Here is a 19,821-nt window from a genome sequence, read left to right on the forward strand (position 1 = left end):
GTGTGTGCGCAGCAATTCACAGACCTCTGAAATAAGCAGGATTCCATGTCAGCAGAAAGACTTCTGCATTAAGTGGGATTCTGAGAATCAGTGTAAAAACTTTTGAAGTGTGAGGACTCGTGTGTGTAAGGAAGAAGACTGAGAAATGAGTAAAAGTCCCTTCAAGTCAGTAAAAAGAAAATTAAAAAAAAAGACTTAAATGGTAAGGAATGAGTTTAAATTGGCTACCAGAAGGTCTTTGGGAAGGGTGAAAAATATACAAGTGAAAGAACATTTCTGTATGCCAGTGAAGAGCGAGAAATGAATGCCTACAGTGCACCGCATGAGGTGCACTGACAGTGCAAAACCCCTAGGGGAAAAAGTGCCTGTATGTCGGTAAAAAAAAAAAAAAGTGGGAGGGACTTAAAAGGTTACAGAAAGTTACAGTGAGTCTCGCCAGTTAAAAATGACTGCCACGAGGTCTGTGTGAAGAATGAAAAGTGGAGTGGAATATAGAATTTAGGCCAAAGGCCAAGTGCTGGGTCCTATGAGGCCATCCAGCGATGGAAGGGAATTTGAAAGTAGGTAGGTTTGAATGGTGTAACAGGAAAACCTTGTAGTTGCACTATGAAATCATTGTTAGGAGAAGGCAGACAGCACAGTGGAAGGAAGATAATATGGGCAGAGGTACAGTATGAGGAATGAAAGAGGTTGTAGTTAAGGGCCGAAGGGACGTGGCAAAGTATCTTTAATAATGCCTACAGTGCACCACGTGAGGTGTACTGATGGCGCTAACCCCCTACGGGGAGAATGAAAAGTGTATGGGAGAAAGATGAACATTCCTGTATGCCGGTGAAGAGCGAGAAACCACAACGGAGTTGTTGAGTCTAATCATGATTTTCCGTATTCTCTTTCATAAGGGATGGAGCTTTGGATTGACCTGCACAACTCCCCAGACGGGCCAGCTTGGGGTGATGGAGTTCTCCTGGACAAGGACCTCGCTTTGACAGTTTTCCGTACACTTGTCTACATCAATAGCGATACCAATCCTATACGAGTTAAAATGCAGAATGAACTGGATGACAATCCGGCAAAAAATATCAGGGGTTTCGTCTGTCAGGCAAATCTCGGTGGGCTACACTGGTAAGGGCACCTTCCACCAAGTGACATAAGATACAACCCTTGAAAATGAAGTGATGGCATCACTTAGGCTAATGAACATCAACGTGCAAACTTGAAAAGAACAGGTCTGATTATACAGGCCTACTTAATCACATATTCTTGTCTGTCACAGCCCAATGTGTTTGCAAATAATCAAACTTATCATAAATTCAACAAAAACTTAAAACGCACCAAAAATGAATATGACAGCAATGTAATCAAAAGTAAAATATTACTTACTGATCTTATGGGTTGTTTATAAATGTAATCATGACTATGAGCCAATTGTCGTTTAAATGTCTTGTTCATATATCCTTTCATCTTTAACTTGGCTGATTATATACAGTATATGAAACATGATATATAAATACTGACAAGACATGTGTTGTACTTCTGTTGTGCTTTATTTTGTTTACCTTACATTTTTCAACCAAAATACCCAAAGAAACATAAGCTACCACAAGATGCCCTTACATCAGCTGAATTACCAAGTGTACAGTCAACTGGTGCTCCAATACCATCCTCTCTGGCTCCCCACCCCAAACTCTACAATAGCTGGTAATTAACAGATATAACATCTCTTCAAAAGAACTGAAGAGTCAGGCCCAGGTACTGTGCTCAGATTCATGATTGGTAAGTCTTACTGTATAAAAAAAAAGTATATATTTTTTAATGGCCATTTTCTCAAGACTAATCTTTTCCGTATTCAAAATGTACAGACTTCCTCAATGATCAATTTTCAAAATTCGAAAGGGAACGATTTCTTGATTATTACTCTATGATTGCAATTTTTTTTTTCAAACAATTTTGATGAATATTTATGTGAAATTTTTTGCATTTTTTATATTTTGTAACTTTTGTCTTTTACTTATTTTGAAAGTCTACAATAATATGTACTATTTTATGCACATTTTAAGCCTTTCAATGAATTTCCAAAATAAAAAATATGGGCATTAAATTAAGAAAGCCTTAAATACTTTGGAAAATTTAAGATGATGTATTTAAAAAAAAAATACCAGGAAACAAATGATTTGCCAACATAATCGTATGTTCTTGAAAAAGTTGCAAGCATGCTTCATTCTTCCTATGAAACTGACTGATTGCACCCCATGAAATAATAATACAATCTTCACATACAGAAGCCATGTTATGTTGCAGATGAAACCCTCCAAATTAATACTAGCAATACAAAACATGACATCATTAGGCAATAGGAGTGAAGAACAGATGAGAAAAATTAGCCCATGCAAGCACAATTTTTGTACATGATGAACCCAAGGTGCTGACAAAGGCAGCCCTCCCTCAACCCACTGAGAAGACAAAATTGGGACAGCTTAAAAAAATATAGGGTCTTCAAAATATAGGATCTTCCAGCATTAACTACTATATACTGTATTTCTTTTATCATCAAATTGCCAAAGTATTCCATAAGGAAAAAATCACAGTTTCTTAAAGTAAATTGTATTTTTCCTAACTATACAAACCTGAGGTCCTTAACATTAGGAATTACTTTCAGCGAAGCTGGAAACGACCGTTGAACTTTCAAACAAGGTGGTTAGGCAGTTAACTGCCGTCCGAGAGGAGGGAGTACTGCCTGCCCGGATGTAAACATTCCAATTTGCGTGTCTGATTGAGGGGTGGCAAGAGGTGGGCATGAAATGTAATGTAAAAGGACCTCAGGTTTGTATAGTTAGGAAAAATACAATTTACTTCAAAAATTGTCCTTTACATAGTGAAGACTCACTGGTTGGAGGGAGGAATCTGAGTGTCTCTCTATGAACTGACTAGAGTTCACCACACCTTGTCTTCCCTTCCTGGTCGATAGAGCGAGGAAGAGAAAACTGTCTCTGACAAAATGATTGGGTTGTAAGAAACGCAAGATCAATTGTCAGACTTCTGGGTCCCTTTGCATGAAAGAGGAAACGTCAGTTCATGCAAAGTTGGCTAGGAAGAACTTAAAGTCGGTGACATTAAGGCAATCACAAGCATTGGATTTGTCTTATTGTCATGGTCTTCTTCCCCCCCTTGCAAGGGGAAGGAGTGGGTTGCTTCAATGGTATGATCCTGAACGGATATAGAACGGAAGCTCTAGTCGAGTGCTTACCTGCATTGACCCCCAGATCCAGCATTTAACAGCACATCTGCTCCCTGCCCTTAGGAAGAGAGCCAAGATGAGAAGGAAGAGAGGCCAGTTACTCTACATTCATTCTCCCAATCCCAATTGTACATCTTAGGCGAGGCGCAACCTGTCCTGTTAGAGGAGCCGGGTAAGCTACCCAACTTGTTGAGCAGCCACCACAGGACCCAAGGAAAGTGTTCAAGGACTTGTGTGTAGCTCCTTGGTGTAGCATCCCGAAGGTAGAAGGAAGTGAAAGTGGTCTGTTGGGACCTCATGCCTGCCATCAAAACCTGGGGGACTGACAGGTTCTTCCGGAATGCGAGGGATGGACCAATGCTGCGGACTTCGTGAGCTCTCAGACGAAGCGTACCGGTGTTGTCTTCTCCAGCAGCAGAATACACTCTCTTTATCGTCTCACAAAGCCAGAAAGAGATCATGTTCTTGGACACTTCTTTCTTGGTCGAGCCAGTATTAACGATGAGTTGTTGACACTCAGGTGGTGGTGTCAAGTCCTCTTCAAAAAGCGCCACAGCACTCTAACAGGACACAGTAGCATCTCGTCTGGATCATTACCAACAAAGTCCTCTAGGGAGGGGATCATGAAAGACTCGAACCGAGCCTCATTCTGAGTCTTCACTACGAAATCCGGGATGAAATCGAGCGTGATCCCCATCCCCTTCAGTGTTTAACATCAAAGGAAAGTCCGTGAAGTTCGCCAACTCTCTTTGCTGATGCCAGGGCCAGCAAGAAGACAGTCTTGAGGGTCAGATCCCTGTCTGACGACACTTGCAAAGGCTCGTACGGTGCACGAGCCAAGCTTCTTAGAACAAGAGTCACATCCCACACAGGGGGCCTGAGATCCCTGGGTGGGCAAGACGTCTCGAAGCTTCTATCATTAGGGATATCTCGAAGGACAAGGAGATATCTACACCTTTCAGCTGCAAGACTAGGCCGAGTGTGGCCCAATAGCCTTTTACAGCTGAAATGGAGAGAAGCTTCTCTCAGCAAAGAAAGATGAGGAAGTCTGTGACCTGCTGAACAGTAGCTCTGACCGGAGAGATACCCCATCCATGACACCAACCACAGAAGATGGACCACTTTCCCTGGTATACCGCTGTGGAGGATCGTCTGAGGTATCTGGCCATCTCCGTTGCTCTGCGACGCGAAAAGCCTCTTGCTTACTGGAGATGGTGGATAACCTCCAGCCGTGAAGACACAGGGACTGCACTGCCACGTGACACCGCTCGACGTGGGGTTGACACAGCAGGTTGGGCTGGGGGGTGTGGGGGGGAATCTCTCTCTCTCTCTCTCAGTGCCTCGGAAAGAAGGGCTGGCAGGTCAGGATACCAAACAGCCTGCGGCCATTTGGGTGCCACCAGAATCATGTGATCATCACCTGGTTGATCACTGTGAATTAGACAGACCGGAGGAAAGGCGTAGACGTCGAGGTTGTCCCACGGGTACTAGAATGTGTCCTCCACAGCGACCCATGGGTCTGGCATGACTGAACAGAAGACCTGAAGTTTTCTGTTGTGCTGGGTGGCAAACAGATCGATGACTAGACGCCCCATATATCGAACAACCTTTCCATGACTTCCCAGTGAAGGGACCATTCTGCCACAACATTCCTCTTGCCTGGAATATACCTGGCTGATGACTCTACTGAGTGACCCAGCGCCCACTCATGCACCTGCATCGTCAACTGGTGGAGCAGGAGGGATACTAGACCCCCTGCTAGTTGACATATGCCACTTCCGCAGTATTGTCACTCATCAGTACCGCGGAATGTCCCATCACTCAATCCCGGAATTCTTGGAGAGTCGGGAAGGCTGCCTTGAGTTCCAAGATGTTGATGTGAAGGTGCTTGTTGTCTTGGTGCCACACTCCCAAAGTCAGCAACTCCTCCAGGTGTGTGCCCCATCCCTCAGTCAATGCGTACGAGAACAGAAGCATGTTCGGAGGGGGAGTATGTAGGATACTCCTATTAAGAGGTTCCTGTCATCCATCCACCAGTCTAGGTCCTCTCTCACCTCCTTGGAAAGAGGGATGAGGAAGGACTTGGGGTCTCGGGACTGGAACCAATACTCCTTTAGTCTTCATTATAGAAACCAGAGATGAAGACACCCATGAGGGACCCTTCTCCAACGATGACAGGTGACCAATGACGACTTGCCATTGTCGAGCTGGCTGTTCCTGTCGAGACAGAAACAGTTGTGCTGCCTTCCTGAACTTGCTGATACGAGAGTCCGAGGGGAAGATTTTTGCTGCTACCATATCTATCAGCATGCCCAGGTATTTTATCCTCTGCTTGGGGTTGAGATCTGACTTCTTAAGGTTTACCACGATCCAAAGCTCGCAGCAAAGCCCGAGAAGCTGATCCCTGTCCTGTAGCAACTGCAAGCAGGAACTTGCCAAGACCAACCAGTTGTCGAGATACCTCAGTAGACGTATCCAGTGTGAATGGGCCCAAGCCGACACGAGAGAGAACACTCTCGTGAACACCTGGGGAGTGGTCGAAAGCCCAAAGCAGAGTGCCCTGAACTGGAAGATAGACTCACCGAGGATAAAGCGGAGGGACTTGTGAAAGGACAGATGAATGGATATTTGGAAATACGCATCCTTCAAGTCCACCGCAAGCATGAAGTCATTCTCCCTGATGGAGGTGAGCAAGGATCGCGCCCTCTCCATCGTGAACCTAGTCTGGCAAACAAATCGGTTCAGGGGAGAGAGGTCTATGATTGGTCTCCAACGCCCGGTGGCTTTTTCTACAAGAAAGATTCAGCTGTAAAAGCCTTGGGACCGATCCGACACGACTTCCACAGCACCCTTGCTCAGCATGGCTTGCACTTCTTGCATTAGTGAGATATCCTTTGGTGATCCTTGGACGTAGGTGCAGAGAAGGACCGGAATGTTGGTGAAGGGTAACCAAGACTTGAAGGGTAGTAGATATACCTCCCAAAGGACATCCGCTATCCAGGTCTCGGCTCCATATTGCTGCAATGTTGCCCAATGGCATGACAGGCACTCCCCACCTTTGGCAGCAGTGGGGGGGGTGCCACCCCTAGCATTTCCCTTCTTCACCTTGCCTCATTTACTGGATTGGAAAGTGGGCTGAAAGGGATGGGAAGATGCACCCTTTCCAGAGGAAGAAGAAGGCTGGGTGTTCCCACGGGATCCCTTCGAAGACTGGGACTTCTTTGAGGCCAAGAAGAGCTAGCCTGACTTGAAGGCCTGGAACGCGAAGACCCGGAGGTCTTGGCCACTGCCTGGTGAACAAGGCGGTGACAATCATCAGCCCGACGCTTGTCCACTGCAGTCCCCACCAACTCTCTAGGGAAGAGAGAGGTAGAACCCAGCAACGGTCCATTCCGCAGGGTCATTGCCGACTTGGGTCCCACAGATCTGCCAAAGCGAGAAAGAACGGCGTCTCTCTGCTTAAGGACCAGGTTGGCCCACATGTCTGCCATCTGGTTTGGGAGGTAGGAGATAGCTCTACCTCCAGACTGGCACAGTCTCCCAAAAGAGGAGTCCTCCCCAGGTACGATAGCACCCGAGGAAGCCACTACTTTGGATACTGTGAACAACCACAAATCCAACCAGGAGACTGCCTGGAAGGCCGCCTTGGCGGTGGCTTCCAGGGTTGCTGCCTCTTGCTGCAAGAGAAATGATATTTTTATGATAAAATAAAGTTTTGTACATACTTACCCGGCAGATATATACTTAGCTATAGTCTCCGACGTTCGACAGAATTTCAAAACTCGCGCACACGCACAGGTAGGTCAGGTGATCAACCATACCCGCCCGCTGGGTGGCGGAATAGGAACCATTCCCGTTTTCTAATCAGATTTTCTTCCACCTGTCTCCTGAGGGAGGCTGGGCGGGGCCATCAATCGTATATATCTGCCGGGTAAGTATGTACAAAACTTTGTTTTATCATAAAATATCATTTTTGTACATGCAACTTACCCGTCAGATATATACTTAGCTGAATGGCACCCTTGGAGGAGGGTAAGAGACAGAAAATAACTAAAAAACGGAAACAACATATGTTGTAGGATAAAACAAAAACCATGGTTCTTACCTGATTGGGCAGAAGACTTCATGGATACTGTCTATGAGTCTGCTTGCCTCAGGAGCTTCAGCGAGGATGTGACCTGTGACTGACAGCCCTTCTGGATCGTGCCAATGGGGATGACCCACTAACATGGCCGAGCCTATAGCGGATCGTGTCAAAGGGGGCTGACCCACTTACATGACCGAGCCTACACCTGAATCGTATCAATGGGGCTATCCTCTTACATGACAGAGCTAGGTGTCCATACAAATTACAAGGAACATGACAACCAATCCCGACCACCTGACCAATCCTAACCTTGTTAGTGATAAGAATTGAAAGGGAAGCAAATTCCATCACCCTCTTTCAACCAACCATAAAACACACACCACCAAGCAAAAAAACAACAAAATTAACTAAACTAAATAGGATTGGATTCAGCTCCCTGTCCCAGCACCGAAAATCTGCAGATACGCACGCTCCTAGAGAGAAGCACTTATCATAATGTTACTCTAATATCTCGTAAGTAATGAGATGCGAACGTTGAATTACACCTCCAATAGGTTGCCTCTAAAATAGACTGAGAGACAACGTCTTGTGAAAAAAAGCCAAGGAAGTAGCAATGGCTCTCACTTCGTGTGCTTTCACTCTAAGCTTAAGTGCTCATCCTCACATGAGATATGCGCCCTGATGACGTCCTTAATAAAAATGACAGCGCATTCTTTGAGATCGCTCGTGAAGGATTCTGACAGAGCACCAAAGACTTTCAACTGATCCTCCCAGAGATTTCTTCTTTTCTAAGTAGAATTTAAGGCTCCTGACAGGGCATAGAGTCCTCAACTCATGTCCTGTCACAGAAGAAAGACCTTTAATTCAAAGGTTCTTGGCCACAGTTTTAGAAGGATTCTCATTCTTCGCTAGAAATAATGGTTTAAAGACATATAGTGAACCTCCCCAAAACCAACTTTTGCCGTCTAAGGTTTGTATTTTCACTTATTCTCTTTAGCTGAGGCAGGGGCAAAGAGGAAAAGTGATTTCCTGGTGAGTCCCTGAAGGCTTGATGAGGAGGTTCAATTTTTTTAGACATTAAGAATTTCAAAACTATGTCTAGATTCAACTGGGAGGTTTCAAGTCCTGAATTGGATTGTTTCAAAAAGACCTTATAAGGTCATGAAGGTCTCTGTTTTCCGAGATATTCAGATCTCTGTGTCTGAAAACCGAAGATAACATACTCCTGTATCCCTTAATTGTGGATACAGCGAGGTTGCAATGTCCCTCAGGAAGATAAAGAAATCAGCAATGTTTGTCACAGAGGTACTGGAAGAGGATATCTTATTGGTCCTGCACCATCTTCAAAGACCTCCCCACTTCGACTGGTAGACGCGAAGGGTTGAGGATCTTCTGGCTCTTGCACAGCCTTCGCAGCTTTGTGCGAAACCCTAACGCTCTGACCCAGACCTCTGAGTCTGAAGGCAGTTAGACTGAGAGCGGGAGATTCTTGTGGAATCTGTTGAAGTGGGGCTGTTTGAGAAGATCGTTCCTGTGTGGAAGGCGATCTTGGAAAATCTACTATCCATTCAGTACCTCTGTGAACCAGTCTGAGCTGGCCAAAACGGGACTACCAGTGTCAGTCTCGCGCCTTCCGATGATGCAAACTTTCTTACCACTTCTCCTAGTATCTTGAATGGGGGAAAGGCATATCCGTCTAATCCTGTCCAATCTAGGAGAAGACTGTCTATTGCAACTGCTCTCGGTCCGATATCGGAGAGCAGTAGTTTTCTAGCCTAACATTCCAGTGGGTTGCAAAAGGTCGATATTCGGCCTTCCCCACAGGTTCCACAGTCTTTCGCAGACTTCTGAATGGAGAGTCCACTGTGGGAAGGACCTGATCCTTCCTGCTGAGAAGGTGCGGCCCCACATTCCTCTCCTGTACAAATCTGGTGAGGAGTCTGATCCTCCTCCTGAGCCCATAACAGCAACGTTTTTGCCGTTTACGTAAAGGGAGAAGGAGTGTGTTCCTCCCTGTTTTCCTTATAAGCCAGGGCATGCGTGTTGTCTGAGTTCATTTGGACTACTTGTCCTGCGACAAGAACTCGATGAGCCAAATGAACTGCTGATAGTTCTTTCTTGTTGATGTGCCAGTTCACCTGGTCTCCCTCCCAGGTGCCTGACACTTCTCTCGACCTAGTGTTGCCCCATCCCGACTCGGAGGCGTCTTGAGAACAACACTAGGTGTAGGGCTCCTGCAACTGAAGAGACAGTCCTTGCACTTAATTTTCAGGGAGTCCAACCACCAGTTGAGATCTCTTTTTATCTTGTCCGAAATTTTGAACAAAGTTGCTAAGTCCTGAGACTTCTGGTCCCAACTCTCCTTTAGGAAAAACTGAAGAGGTCTCAGATGAAGTTTTCTAAAGGACGAACTGTTGGCAGAGAAATGGTCCCCACAAAAGTCCCTCCCTCGCTGAACAATGTTTTTTCTCCTTAGAAAAACTGTCACCTTTTCTATCAGCGATCTATTCTCTCTTGGGATGGAAAGGCTAGAAAAACCCGAGAATCCATCAAACCCCGGTAAACAATGCTCTGCTGCGGAACAACCTGGGATTTCTGTCAGGTTACTAACTAGTCCAAAGACTGTGTCATATTTAGGTGATCGACAAGTACCCAGACAACTGTCCTTTGATTGAGCTCGAATCAGCCAATCGTCGAGATACATTGATATCCTCACTCCCTCTAATTGAAGCCAGCGTGCCACATTCCTTAAGATGCCGTGAACACTTGTGGGGCGTCGAAAGACCGAAGCACAGGACCTGAATTGAAAAACTTTTCCCGAATCACGAACTCAGAACTTTCTTGACGAGGATGAATGGGAATGTGGAAGTAAGCGTCCTGCAGGTCCAGGAGACCATCCAATCCCTGGACGAAGAGCTGCAAGAACCGAGGAGGGTAGTCTCCATTTTGAATTTCGTCTTGATTATGAAGAATTCAGGGCGCTTCCACATCCAGAACCGGTCTCCAACCCCCGAGGATTTCGGAACCAGAAAAAAGACGGTTGTAAAACCCGGGGAATGGAGGTCTTGAACCGGTTCTATTGCTGCCTTTTCTAACATTTGTTCCACCGCTAGAAAAAGAGCCTGATTCTTGATGGGATCCCTGGCTGGCGGATAACTCCTGGGAGTTGAGGTTAAAGGAGGACTTTCCCTGAAGGGATAAGGTAGCCTCTTCTTAAAATGGAGAGGGACCAGTCGTCCGCCCCTCTCTGTGCCCAGACCTCGGCGAATGTAGCAGTCTGGCACCCACTGTCGTCTGGAGTACTCGTTCTTCATTTGGTCCTTCTGATAGAACGAGAGGAAGACCTTCCTCCTCTCTGGTCTTTTGCTCCTGAAGGAGGTCTGGACGAGACCACCTCCCGAAAGAGGCTCCTGAAAGAGCCTTCTCCTTCTTGGCGAAAGGGACCTGCAGGTCTGACCCTCTTCAAGACTGGGCCAAAGGTCTTGTGTCGCCTTTTCAGATAAAGAGCAATCTCCTTCACCAAGTTTTGAGGAAAAGGTGAGGAGAAAAAGGGCAAACAGAAGGAGATCTCTGAAGAGGAGACACAGACTTCATGAGGAAAGAGCTGAATACTGATCTCTTCTTCAGAATAGCAGCTCGAATAAAACAGCGACTTCCCGCTGAACCGTCCTCACTGCTTTGTCCAAGCAAGACAAAACACTCAGCAGTCATCCAAACACAGGAATTCAGGATCCCAGTCCTGTTGGCCAAAACTCAAGAGACCAATCCCATAAAGTTGAAGACCTCCACAACTCTAAAAAGACCCTTGAGGAGATGATCCATTTCCTCATTCCCCAAGTCGCCTTAGCTGGAAACAAGGGAAAAGTCTCCTGGAGGAGTCAACTAGATTAGAAATCTGCGTCAGCAGATGGGAGCTCCCAAACCATAGGCTCCTTGGTCTCACATACCACATTCTGATTTTCCCAAAAGTTTCAAAGGAGGAAAGAGAAAACCGCCTTACTTGCATCCTTCTTGACTGCATCCACCCCTACTCCTTTAAGGCCTTCCTCCCCATCGAAATCGTGAAAGCGCATCTTGACAAACGAAGAGGGTCTAGTTGACTTGGTGCTGTCCTAATAAAGATCCCGGAGAAGGAGGGCAGCATGATAAAGAGAATCTCAAACTCCTGAATTAAAACCAGCCAAACCGTTTGTAATCCGAAACTCCAGCGTCCTTGGAGAATCCTCTTCTGAAACTTCCTCCAAAGCGGCAGGCGGAGAGGAGGCTTAGAGAAGAAGAGCCTATCAGGAGAGGCGAGCCTGGAAGGAGAAGCATGTCAACGAAGAGCGCCTGCAGGAGAATGGCGCTACCAGGAGAATGGCGCCTGACCGGACGGCGCCTGTCAGGAGAGGGGTCCTGTCCACTGATGAGAGCCTTCCAGAGAGGAGAGGCCTAAACGAGGGCGCTTGGTAGGAGGAGCTGCGCCTGCCGGAAGGAGGGAGCTTGGAAGACGACAGCGCTGCCCCAAGGAGAAGTACAGTGGTGAAATGCGCGAAGGCGCTTCTCTCCGATGACGAGCGCCTGGAAAAGTCGCCTGCTGAGGAGACTATGCGCCTGTTCGGAAGAGCGTCTGAGACGAAGAAACTTGCTGGGCGAAGGCTTGGCAGAGAAGAGCGACGAGTTGAAGACGAGAGCTTCCTGAAACTCTTGACAGGAAGAAAGTCATCCCTTCCTACGAGAAGAGGAGTCCTTAGTAAGAGATCCAACAAGAGCCGATAACTGCTCCTGGAGCCGATCAAGGTAACTAACCGTGAATCCTTCACCGCTGATGGAGGGAGGAGGGGATCTGAGCTCTCTTCCCGACAATAGGAGTATCCTCCGGGAAGCGCTCAGCTCGAGTCCAAGCGCTCTACTCTAGGAGCCTTCAAGATCTCTTCAAAGGCGCTCCTCAGTCAACTCCAACCACGTCTCGAGAAGGCGCCAGACGACGAGAAACACTTACTTTCAGGATGCACCTTTTCTGTAAGCGATCCAAGGCCTGGGACGCAACAACAGGATCTGCCAAGGGCGCCTGATCGTTGGGGATGCTCTACATCCTCCCTGCGGCACCATTCCTCCTCCACTGTCCCAGGAGTTTGGAAGGGAGGTCTGGCCTCAGGAGCAACGCGGAGCCGATCAGAGCGCCCCTCCACAACACTGGGGACACTGCACATATCACTGTCACTCTTACCTTCCTTCATGTGCATGAGCTGTTATTTCACACGAAAGTTCGCCTTCATCGCAGCCATTCAGAGGACGAATCCACAGGTTCGATGAAGGGAGAAGGGGCTGAAACCAAAGGATTAGGAGAGTCTACTGGGTTAATTTCAAAATCATGCTCAGCAGAAGCGAGACCTACTCGAGCTTCTGAGGAAGCCTTTCCTAACTCTATCCTTTTCAAGCTTCTTCAGATAAAAGACAAACCTTCATTCCTGATCAGACAATTTCTCCACACTCCTTGCACTATTGTCCGAAGAACAATCATTCCCCTACACCTCATACATACAGTGTGAGGGGCTACGAAGCTTTTGCAACCTCACCTTACATTCTTGCCTAGCACACACGGAACACAAAGAAACATTAACGTCAGACATCTTAATGAACAATTCAAAAAGCAAATCCAAAATAGTCCACAATAGCGTATACAAACCAAAGATCCAATACGTCACAAAATCAGGCTAAAAAGATCCTCAGCAAGCGAGAAAACGAAAATCAAAGCAGGAGGAACCAACAACAGATGTTGCCGGAACCAGCGACAGAGAAAATCTGATTAGAAAACGGAATGGTTCCTATTCCGCCACCCAGCGGGTGGTATGGTTGATCACCTGACCTACCTGTGCGTAAAAGTCATGAGTTTGAAATTCTGTCGGAACGTCGGAGACTATAGCTAAGTATATATCTGACGGGTAAGTTGCATGTACAAAAATATTCTCTGCAATAAGTTGCTGCAACGAGAGACCCGGGCTTAGACAAACCAGGTCCAGGTCAACTTGTTTAGGCGGCAATGCCTCTCCGAGGGCGTATAGAAACTCTTCTGTTGGGGCAGAGGAGAGGGAAACAGCTTGTCGAAGCGGTTCGGTTGCAAGGAACTGTCTTGCCCAGACAAGATCGTTCACTTGATCGAGGACCCCCTCGGCAAGCATGGACCACAGCAGCCCAACCAGAACCTTGGGTTCTTTTATCGGTCCCCAGAAGGATTTGAGGTGTGAAGGACGATCCACAGATGAGGCTGTGGTCCCTTCCCCGAGGTTGTTGTGCTGACGAATCAGCGCAATTACCTCGCCAAAAGTCCTCCGTATCTTGGGGGTGTCTGCGTCCTGGGGAAGAGAACCCTCGAGTCCTTCCAGGGTGCAGTCCTCCCAATCTACTCTCCCTGCAGGAGAGAGAACCTCAGCAGACCCCTGTGATCCTTCCTGCACTATGCAGGCATATGATCTGGTCGATCCAAGAACTGAGCCAGGAACGTACACCCCCGAGGTCTAACAGACCCCGGGAGTTCTTCTTGTCCGACTTGCGCCCCCTGGAAGGAGCCCAGGAGGTTGAGGGGACAGGCGAGGAGGATCAGGCGGCCCTGCTGGTCTTGCTGGCGGAACCAGCAGGAGCAGCAGGCCAGGAGCAGTCACCAACCCACGGTGGTAATGGCAACCCGGGTCAAGGGGAACGCTTTTGCCTCGGCGAAGCGTTGTCCCAAGGAGAGTGGAGCAGTTCACGCAAGTCAAGCCGCGCACTCAGCTCCCACGAGCCAGGCTGGCGAGGCCGGGGACTGGGCGGAGTCGAGCATGTGGCTGGCTGGCAAAAACTTGTGCTGTCCTCTAGACGGGCCCCAGTCTTCTTCGAGGTCCAAACCTCTCGGGAAGACTGAGCAGGGGACCTCTTCTCTGTCTGGCCAGGTGTCCGGACCCAAGAGACCGATGCACCTTCCCGGGAACCTTGCTTGGCACTTGTAGAAGTGCTAGCAGGAAGAGTCGGAGCACCTGCTTGCCTGGACTCTTTCTCCCGTCCTGTGCCTGAGTTGGTAGGGAAAGAGGTTTCTCCGGTACCAGACCGGGGTACCTGGGTCTCCTCAGAAACCCAGGTGCTCGGTTCAGCTCGTGAAGGAGTATCTGACATGGAAAAAAAAAAAAGTTAAGTAAATCTTAGTTTTACAAGACCACTGAGCTGATTAACAGCTCTCCTAGGGACAGCCTGAAGGGGATTAGACTTATTTTACATGGCTAGAACCAATTGGTTACCTAGCAATGGGACTACAACTTATTATGGAATCCGGAACCACATTATAGCGAGAAATTAATTTCTATCACCAGAAATAGCTGGCCTTAGAAGCAGGCTTCTTCGGCACAGCGGCAGGAGTGCAAACTGTGGTCTGCACACCCTTGGCTCCCGACACAACTGACCCGGGGGTCAACGATTCAGTTCCCTGGCCCGTGGACCAGGAAGAACCGACAAGAGATCCCACTGCCTTCCCTGTGGAAGGAGTCAGTCCCTTACAAGTCTCAGGCTAAGACTTCTTGGGGGGTGAGAAACAGGCTTCTTCTTCTTTGGCTGGCGAGCCTCAGAAGAAGAAGAAGAACAGGTAGCAGACAACAAAGACAACGACACCTTCCTAGACCTCTTCTTTGTCATCTTTTTCAGGACGGCAGTCAGGTCCCCCATCCAGGAGGGAACAGCAGATGATGCAGATGCAGCCAGGAAGCAGGCGCAACACGGGTAGCGGAGACGTCGGTGATCGGGCCAGCAGCTACAGGGGCAGGTGGAGAGCATGGGAGCCAGGAAAGCCAGAAGCCAGTGCATGGATCGAGGGCACAGGTGGAGCATGAGCAGGAACCAGGCCGGGCCGAGAGTCAGTACATCCAGGAGCTGGAACTGGAGTTGGGAACGGTCATGGGTCGGCAACAGCAAAAGGGCAACAGCAAAAGCAGGCACAGGGATGTACAGCACCGATGATGTGACCATACTTGAGGAGCCAGGCAGAGACAAAGGGACCAGGAAGCCAGGAGGCAGTGGCACGGCATGAGCGTGGCAGGAGCAGCTGACACCTGGGTGCCCAGGTGCGAGACCACTGCCACAGGCAGCTTGCCAAACGATGTCATGGTGACTGTTGACATGGTGGCTGCACGGGTTGTCACCGGAGTGCCGGACAGATACGACATCAGGCCCTCCAATGATGGAATGTCAGGAAGACCGAGGTGCAGCCAGGTAGATGTAAGATCAGAGACCTGGCCACCGAGAGACGCCTCCACCGCCAAACCTGAAGGTAAAGTCAGGTCAAAGCGAAGTATCACTCCGGGGAAAAATTCACCCCCTGAGCAAGGAGAGACCCCAGAGAGGATGCCCTGATCATCCGCTCCCCCATGGCCTTCCACACCCAATGAAACGAGTGAAGAGGGGGAGGGGGAGTCCTCACCCATAGGAGAGGCAGCAACAAGGGGAAGCTTGCAGGGAGGGAGAAACGATCTCGACGGGTTAGCCACCAAGGAGTCGTCGGGGGCGTGTAACCCTCAAACAATGCCTTGGCAGGCTTCCTTTGGTACTGTCTCCTCCCCTTAAACTTTGTCCACTGCTCAGCAGACCAGGAACAACACTTAAAGCACGGAGAGTTACGAGAACACATACATCCTCTGCAGGCGGAGCAAAGGGCGTGTGGGTCCATATCTACAATGTGAGCGGAAGCTACTGAACTTCCTCCCTCCCACCCCAGGACATACACACTGGGGGACGGAGGGCTTACGGGGTTTATCAACATTCATAATGGATAAGCAAAGGAAAAAACAAGAAAGATCACACCGGGGAAACAGGTCAACAGCGGTCAGGGCAGAGAGCAAGAAACACGTCTGCAGCGCACGATGGCTGAAAGCAAATTGCAATGTTTACATCCGGGCAGGCAGTACTCCTGCCTCCCGGATGGTAGGTAACTGCCTAACCACCTTATTCGAAAGTTCCACAGCCATTTCCAGTTTGGTGAAAGTAATTCCTAATGTAAAGGACTGACGGTTTGTATATCATGTCGGAACAATTTAGCAATTGTCATTATTCCTTAATTGGCACTAACTAATTAATTCGATCTCGGTAAGAAGTTAACTTGCCATCTATTAATCGTACTGACATAGGGTAAAACTGACCCAGAGTTCCACAGCCATTGCAAGATTAAGGAAAATACTGGGGGAGGCGTGGGTATAGCCCTAAGGCTAGGATCACAGCACCCTAGACAGGCTAGGACACAGCACTCTTGAACCTGGTACCTTATTTGGTAAATTTTTACTTAAGCACTAGAGTAGCAAACAGTATGGAATTATAGTTTTACTGGTATTTTTCATAAATTTTGAATTAATCTGATTTTGAGTTCTCAGAAATGTTGTATAAAGTTTCAGAAAAAGCCTGTCAAAACACACCTAGAGGAATATATCCTAACCTAACGTAACTGAAAACAACCACCAGCCACTCACATTCCTTCTGTATTTTTATATGTTTAATTTTATCTCAACTTTTTGAGTTTTTCTTCTGCATCCTTCCTGTTGCAAATGTATAGCGACCAAGATACTGGTAGCCAAATGCTCCATTTATTAAAAATGGTGGGTATTTTAGTTATGGAACAATATTTACCAAGTTATAAATAGTCTAATGTGTGTCAGAAGCTCTTACAAAATGCCAGATATTCTATGACAACCAAATACTCCACATGAAAATTAATAGTCATCACTAAAAATAGTGAGAATCCTGACATCATAATGAGGTACTGTGTGTGTGTGTATGTGTGATAAATACAAATGGCAAAAATTTTTATTTTTTTTTTTAAATCTGAAACAAAATGCAGAATTGCATGTTACCTGCTATTAATATAAACAAGGAATATATTTGTTTCTGGAATTTTTTTATGTGTAAGAGCAATCCCAACAATGATTTATAGCAATGAACAGCAGTTTTATCAAGGGTACTTTGGCCCCTTGCTACCCCAACATGACATGGATTGCAGTGTCCTAACTAACTGGGAGGTGAGGGGTGGGGTGGGGGGGAAAGACCATAACTGCAAAAATGGTGTACAGTACAAATATCCACTGATAAATATGGTCATAAAAATCAATAATCAATATTTATAATCTCAAGATAATATGAGTACCTCTGTAACTTGACTTCCAAGGCCTGCGAGATCAAAGAAAAAGGTGTTCAAATTGAGGGAATAAAAATAAATTAAAAAAATGTTAATGATTATACGGGCTGTAAAATAATACCTCCTAACCCAGGGCACAGTGTCCTACCTGCCCAGATATCTCAGCAAGGTCATTCAACAATACCAAATTAGTCAGAACTCATGAATTTACACCAAACACACTACAACCACCAAGTGTGTTTAAGAACTTGATATGTACTGTATATGGTTGGCCAGTGGAGGTCAAGTCTTTTAAACAATGGAATATGGAGGTTTGTGAATGTTAGGTAATTACCAATAAAAATATAACGGCTTGCATAATTTGCTAGGTGAAATGTTATTGCCTTGAAGGTGTTCATTTTCTAAGTTCCTGGACAATGACCAAAACTTGGAGGTATTAGGAGCTTTCAGCGCATGTGATATTGTACAGAGCTTATGGCAACTCATTTATTCTGTTTTAATTAATTCTGTTTTATTTAATAACAACCTACCATTTTCAACCTATAATGCTCTTTCTAGTTCCTTTGTTGGTAGTCGGGTAGAGTTGTGGCTAAGACTTAGGCTGAGTTTCGAGTCTCCGGTCAGCTAATGAAGAATTAGTGAATTTATTTCACAGTGATAAAATTAATTTCTCGCTATAATGTGGTTCAGATTCCACAATAAGCTGTAGGTCCTGCTGCTGTGTAACCACTGGTTCTTAGCCACGTAAAATAAGTCTAATCTCACAGGCCAGCCCTAGGATTCCTGTTAATCAGCTCAGATATACTTAATTTTTCCATACATTTCTTTAAATATCACACCCAGATGTTTTCTGAATTTTTATATTTCACAATTTCTTCAGTTTAACATTGTGCCTCCTTGTGTGTAAGAAGTGTTGAAAGAGATCTTTAGAAGTAAAATAGACACAGTATTACATATGTAAAACAGATTTCCATTGAAAAATGCCTCTCCTCCACAAAAACAACTGGGAATGGGGCACAATTAAACCTCTGCCATCTAGCTGTATACCCCCCAAAACTCAAGATAAAGAATATGATGTGTGCAATGCTAAGGGGTAAAACAAGGGGTAGACTCTGTCAGTCAGGACCCTGTGTAAAATGTAAGGATGAGATGAAATTCTGTATCTTACTTTTTATGAGTTATGGCATACAAAGTCAGGTTAGGATGGTGGGGGGGGGGTTTCATGGAGGGGTGACTGTTTTGAAGCACAAAACCCCCTTGTGGCCCAATCTCAAGCTAAGTAATGGTCAGGAGTCCATAGTTAGGGCACTCCAAATCAAACTAGGTGGAGGGTCCAAAGGGGGCAAAGCTTCCAAAACCAGAACCCTAGGTGAGGTTAGGTTAAGTTAAGTATACCTTAGTTTTACCAGGCCACTGAGCTGATTAACAGCTCTCCTAGGGCTGGCCCAAAGGATTAGACTTATTTTACGTGGCTAAGAACCAACTGGTTACTTAGCAACGGGACCTACAGCTTACTGTGGAATCCGAACCACATTATGGTGAGAAATGAATTTCTATCACCAGAAATAAATTCTCTAACTCTTCATCAGTCGGCCGGGGAATCAAACTCCCGCCTAGTGAGTGCCAGTCCACAGCTCTACCGACTCACCCAACGAAGAGCTAAGGTGAGGTTAGGTAAAGGAAAGGTAGGTTTGGATGCATCCCTGATAGGTTACAGGGCGAAACTGTAGTATACCTCCACACACCTTATTAACTTGGAAACTGAGTTTTTCTACAGTACCTTGATTGTCTTTAAGAATTTACTGTTATTTTTGGGGGGGCTGACTGTAATTAACCTCAGAAATATGTTATTTTATGCTGGGATTGCTGGTCATCCTGGAATGCTACCACACATGCGCAGTGTTACAGGAGAACTTTTTAGTGAAAAGTGGAATTTCCTTCACCAGGGGGTCCGAGGGGGGCAGCTAAGTAACACGGCCTATGTTAGGTTAGGTTAGGGTAAGTTACGTTAGTACAGTTCCTATTATGGTAGGTTTCCTCAGCCAATCTCTTCTTGAACATATGGCTCCCTAAAGACTTTCATATTGGTGGAACTGTTCCATACAGCTATTACTTAGAAATACTGGACTTTGTATTTTTTCGAGTGATCATGTAATGATTTCTGTATATATTTTTTGACTGATCATGTAATGATTTCTGTATATAACATCTCTGATTGAAGCACTACACTCTTATCCTTAGCATTCCTTCACTCATAAACCCCACCTTTCCATTGGGGCACCCCATAATTATTGAATATTGCATAAGGGAAAGGGAAAACACACACAAAGTGGTTTGAACATACAAGAGGCTTATATAATAGGCTAATCAGAAATG

The 19,821-nt window shown here is 46.5% G+C and overlaps 2 protein-coding genes across 2 annotated transcripts in view; one reads left to right on the plus strand and one right to left on the minus strand.

Moving 5' to 3' along the window:
• Window positions 1-1,986, plus strand: part of LOC136833393 (uncharacterized) — a 31,897-nt gene extending 29,911 nt beyond the window's left edge. The window contains exon 5 of the mRNA XM_067095487.1: window positions 900-1,986. Within this exon, the coding sequence (XP_066951588.1) occupies window positions 900-1,126 (227 nt within the window). The 3' untranslated portion in view covers window positions 1,127-1,986. The remainder of the gene's footprint in view (window positions 1-899) is intronic.
• Window positions 1-19,821, minus strand: part of LOC136833392 (proteoglycan 4-like) — a 433,343-nt gene that overhangs the window by 412,425 nt on the left and 1,097 nt on the right. The window lies entirely within an intron of this gene.

Source organism: Macrobrachium rosenbergii, chromosome 51 (assembly GCF_040412425.1).
Source record: "Macrobrachium rosenbergii isolate ZJJX-2024 chromosome 51, ASM4041242v1, whole genome shotgun sequence".
NCBI lineage: Eukaryota > Metazoa > Arthropoda > Malacostraca > Decapoda > Palaemonidae > Macrobrachium > Macrobrachium rosenbergii.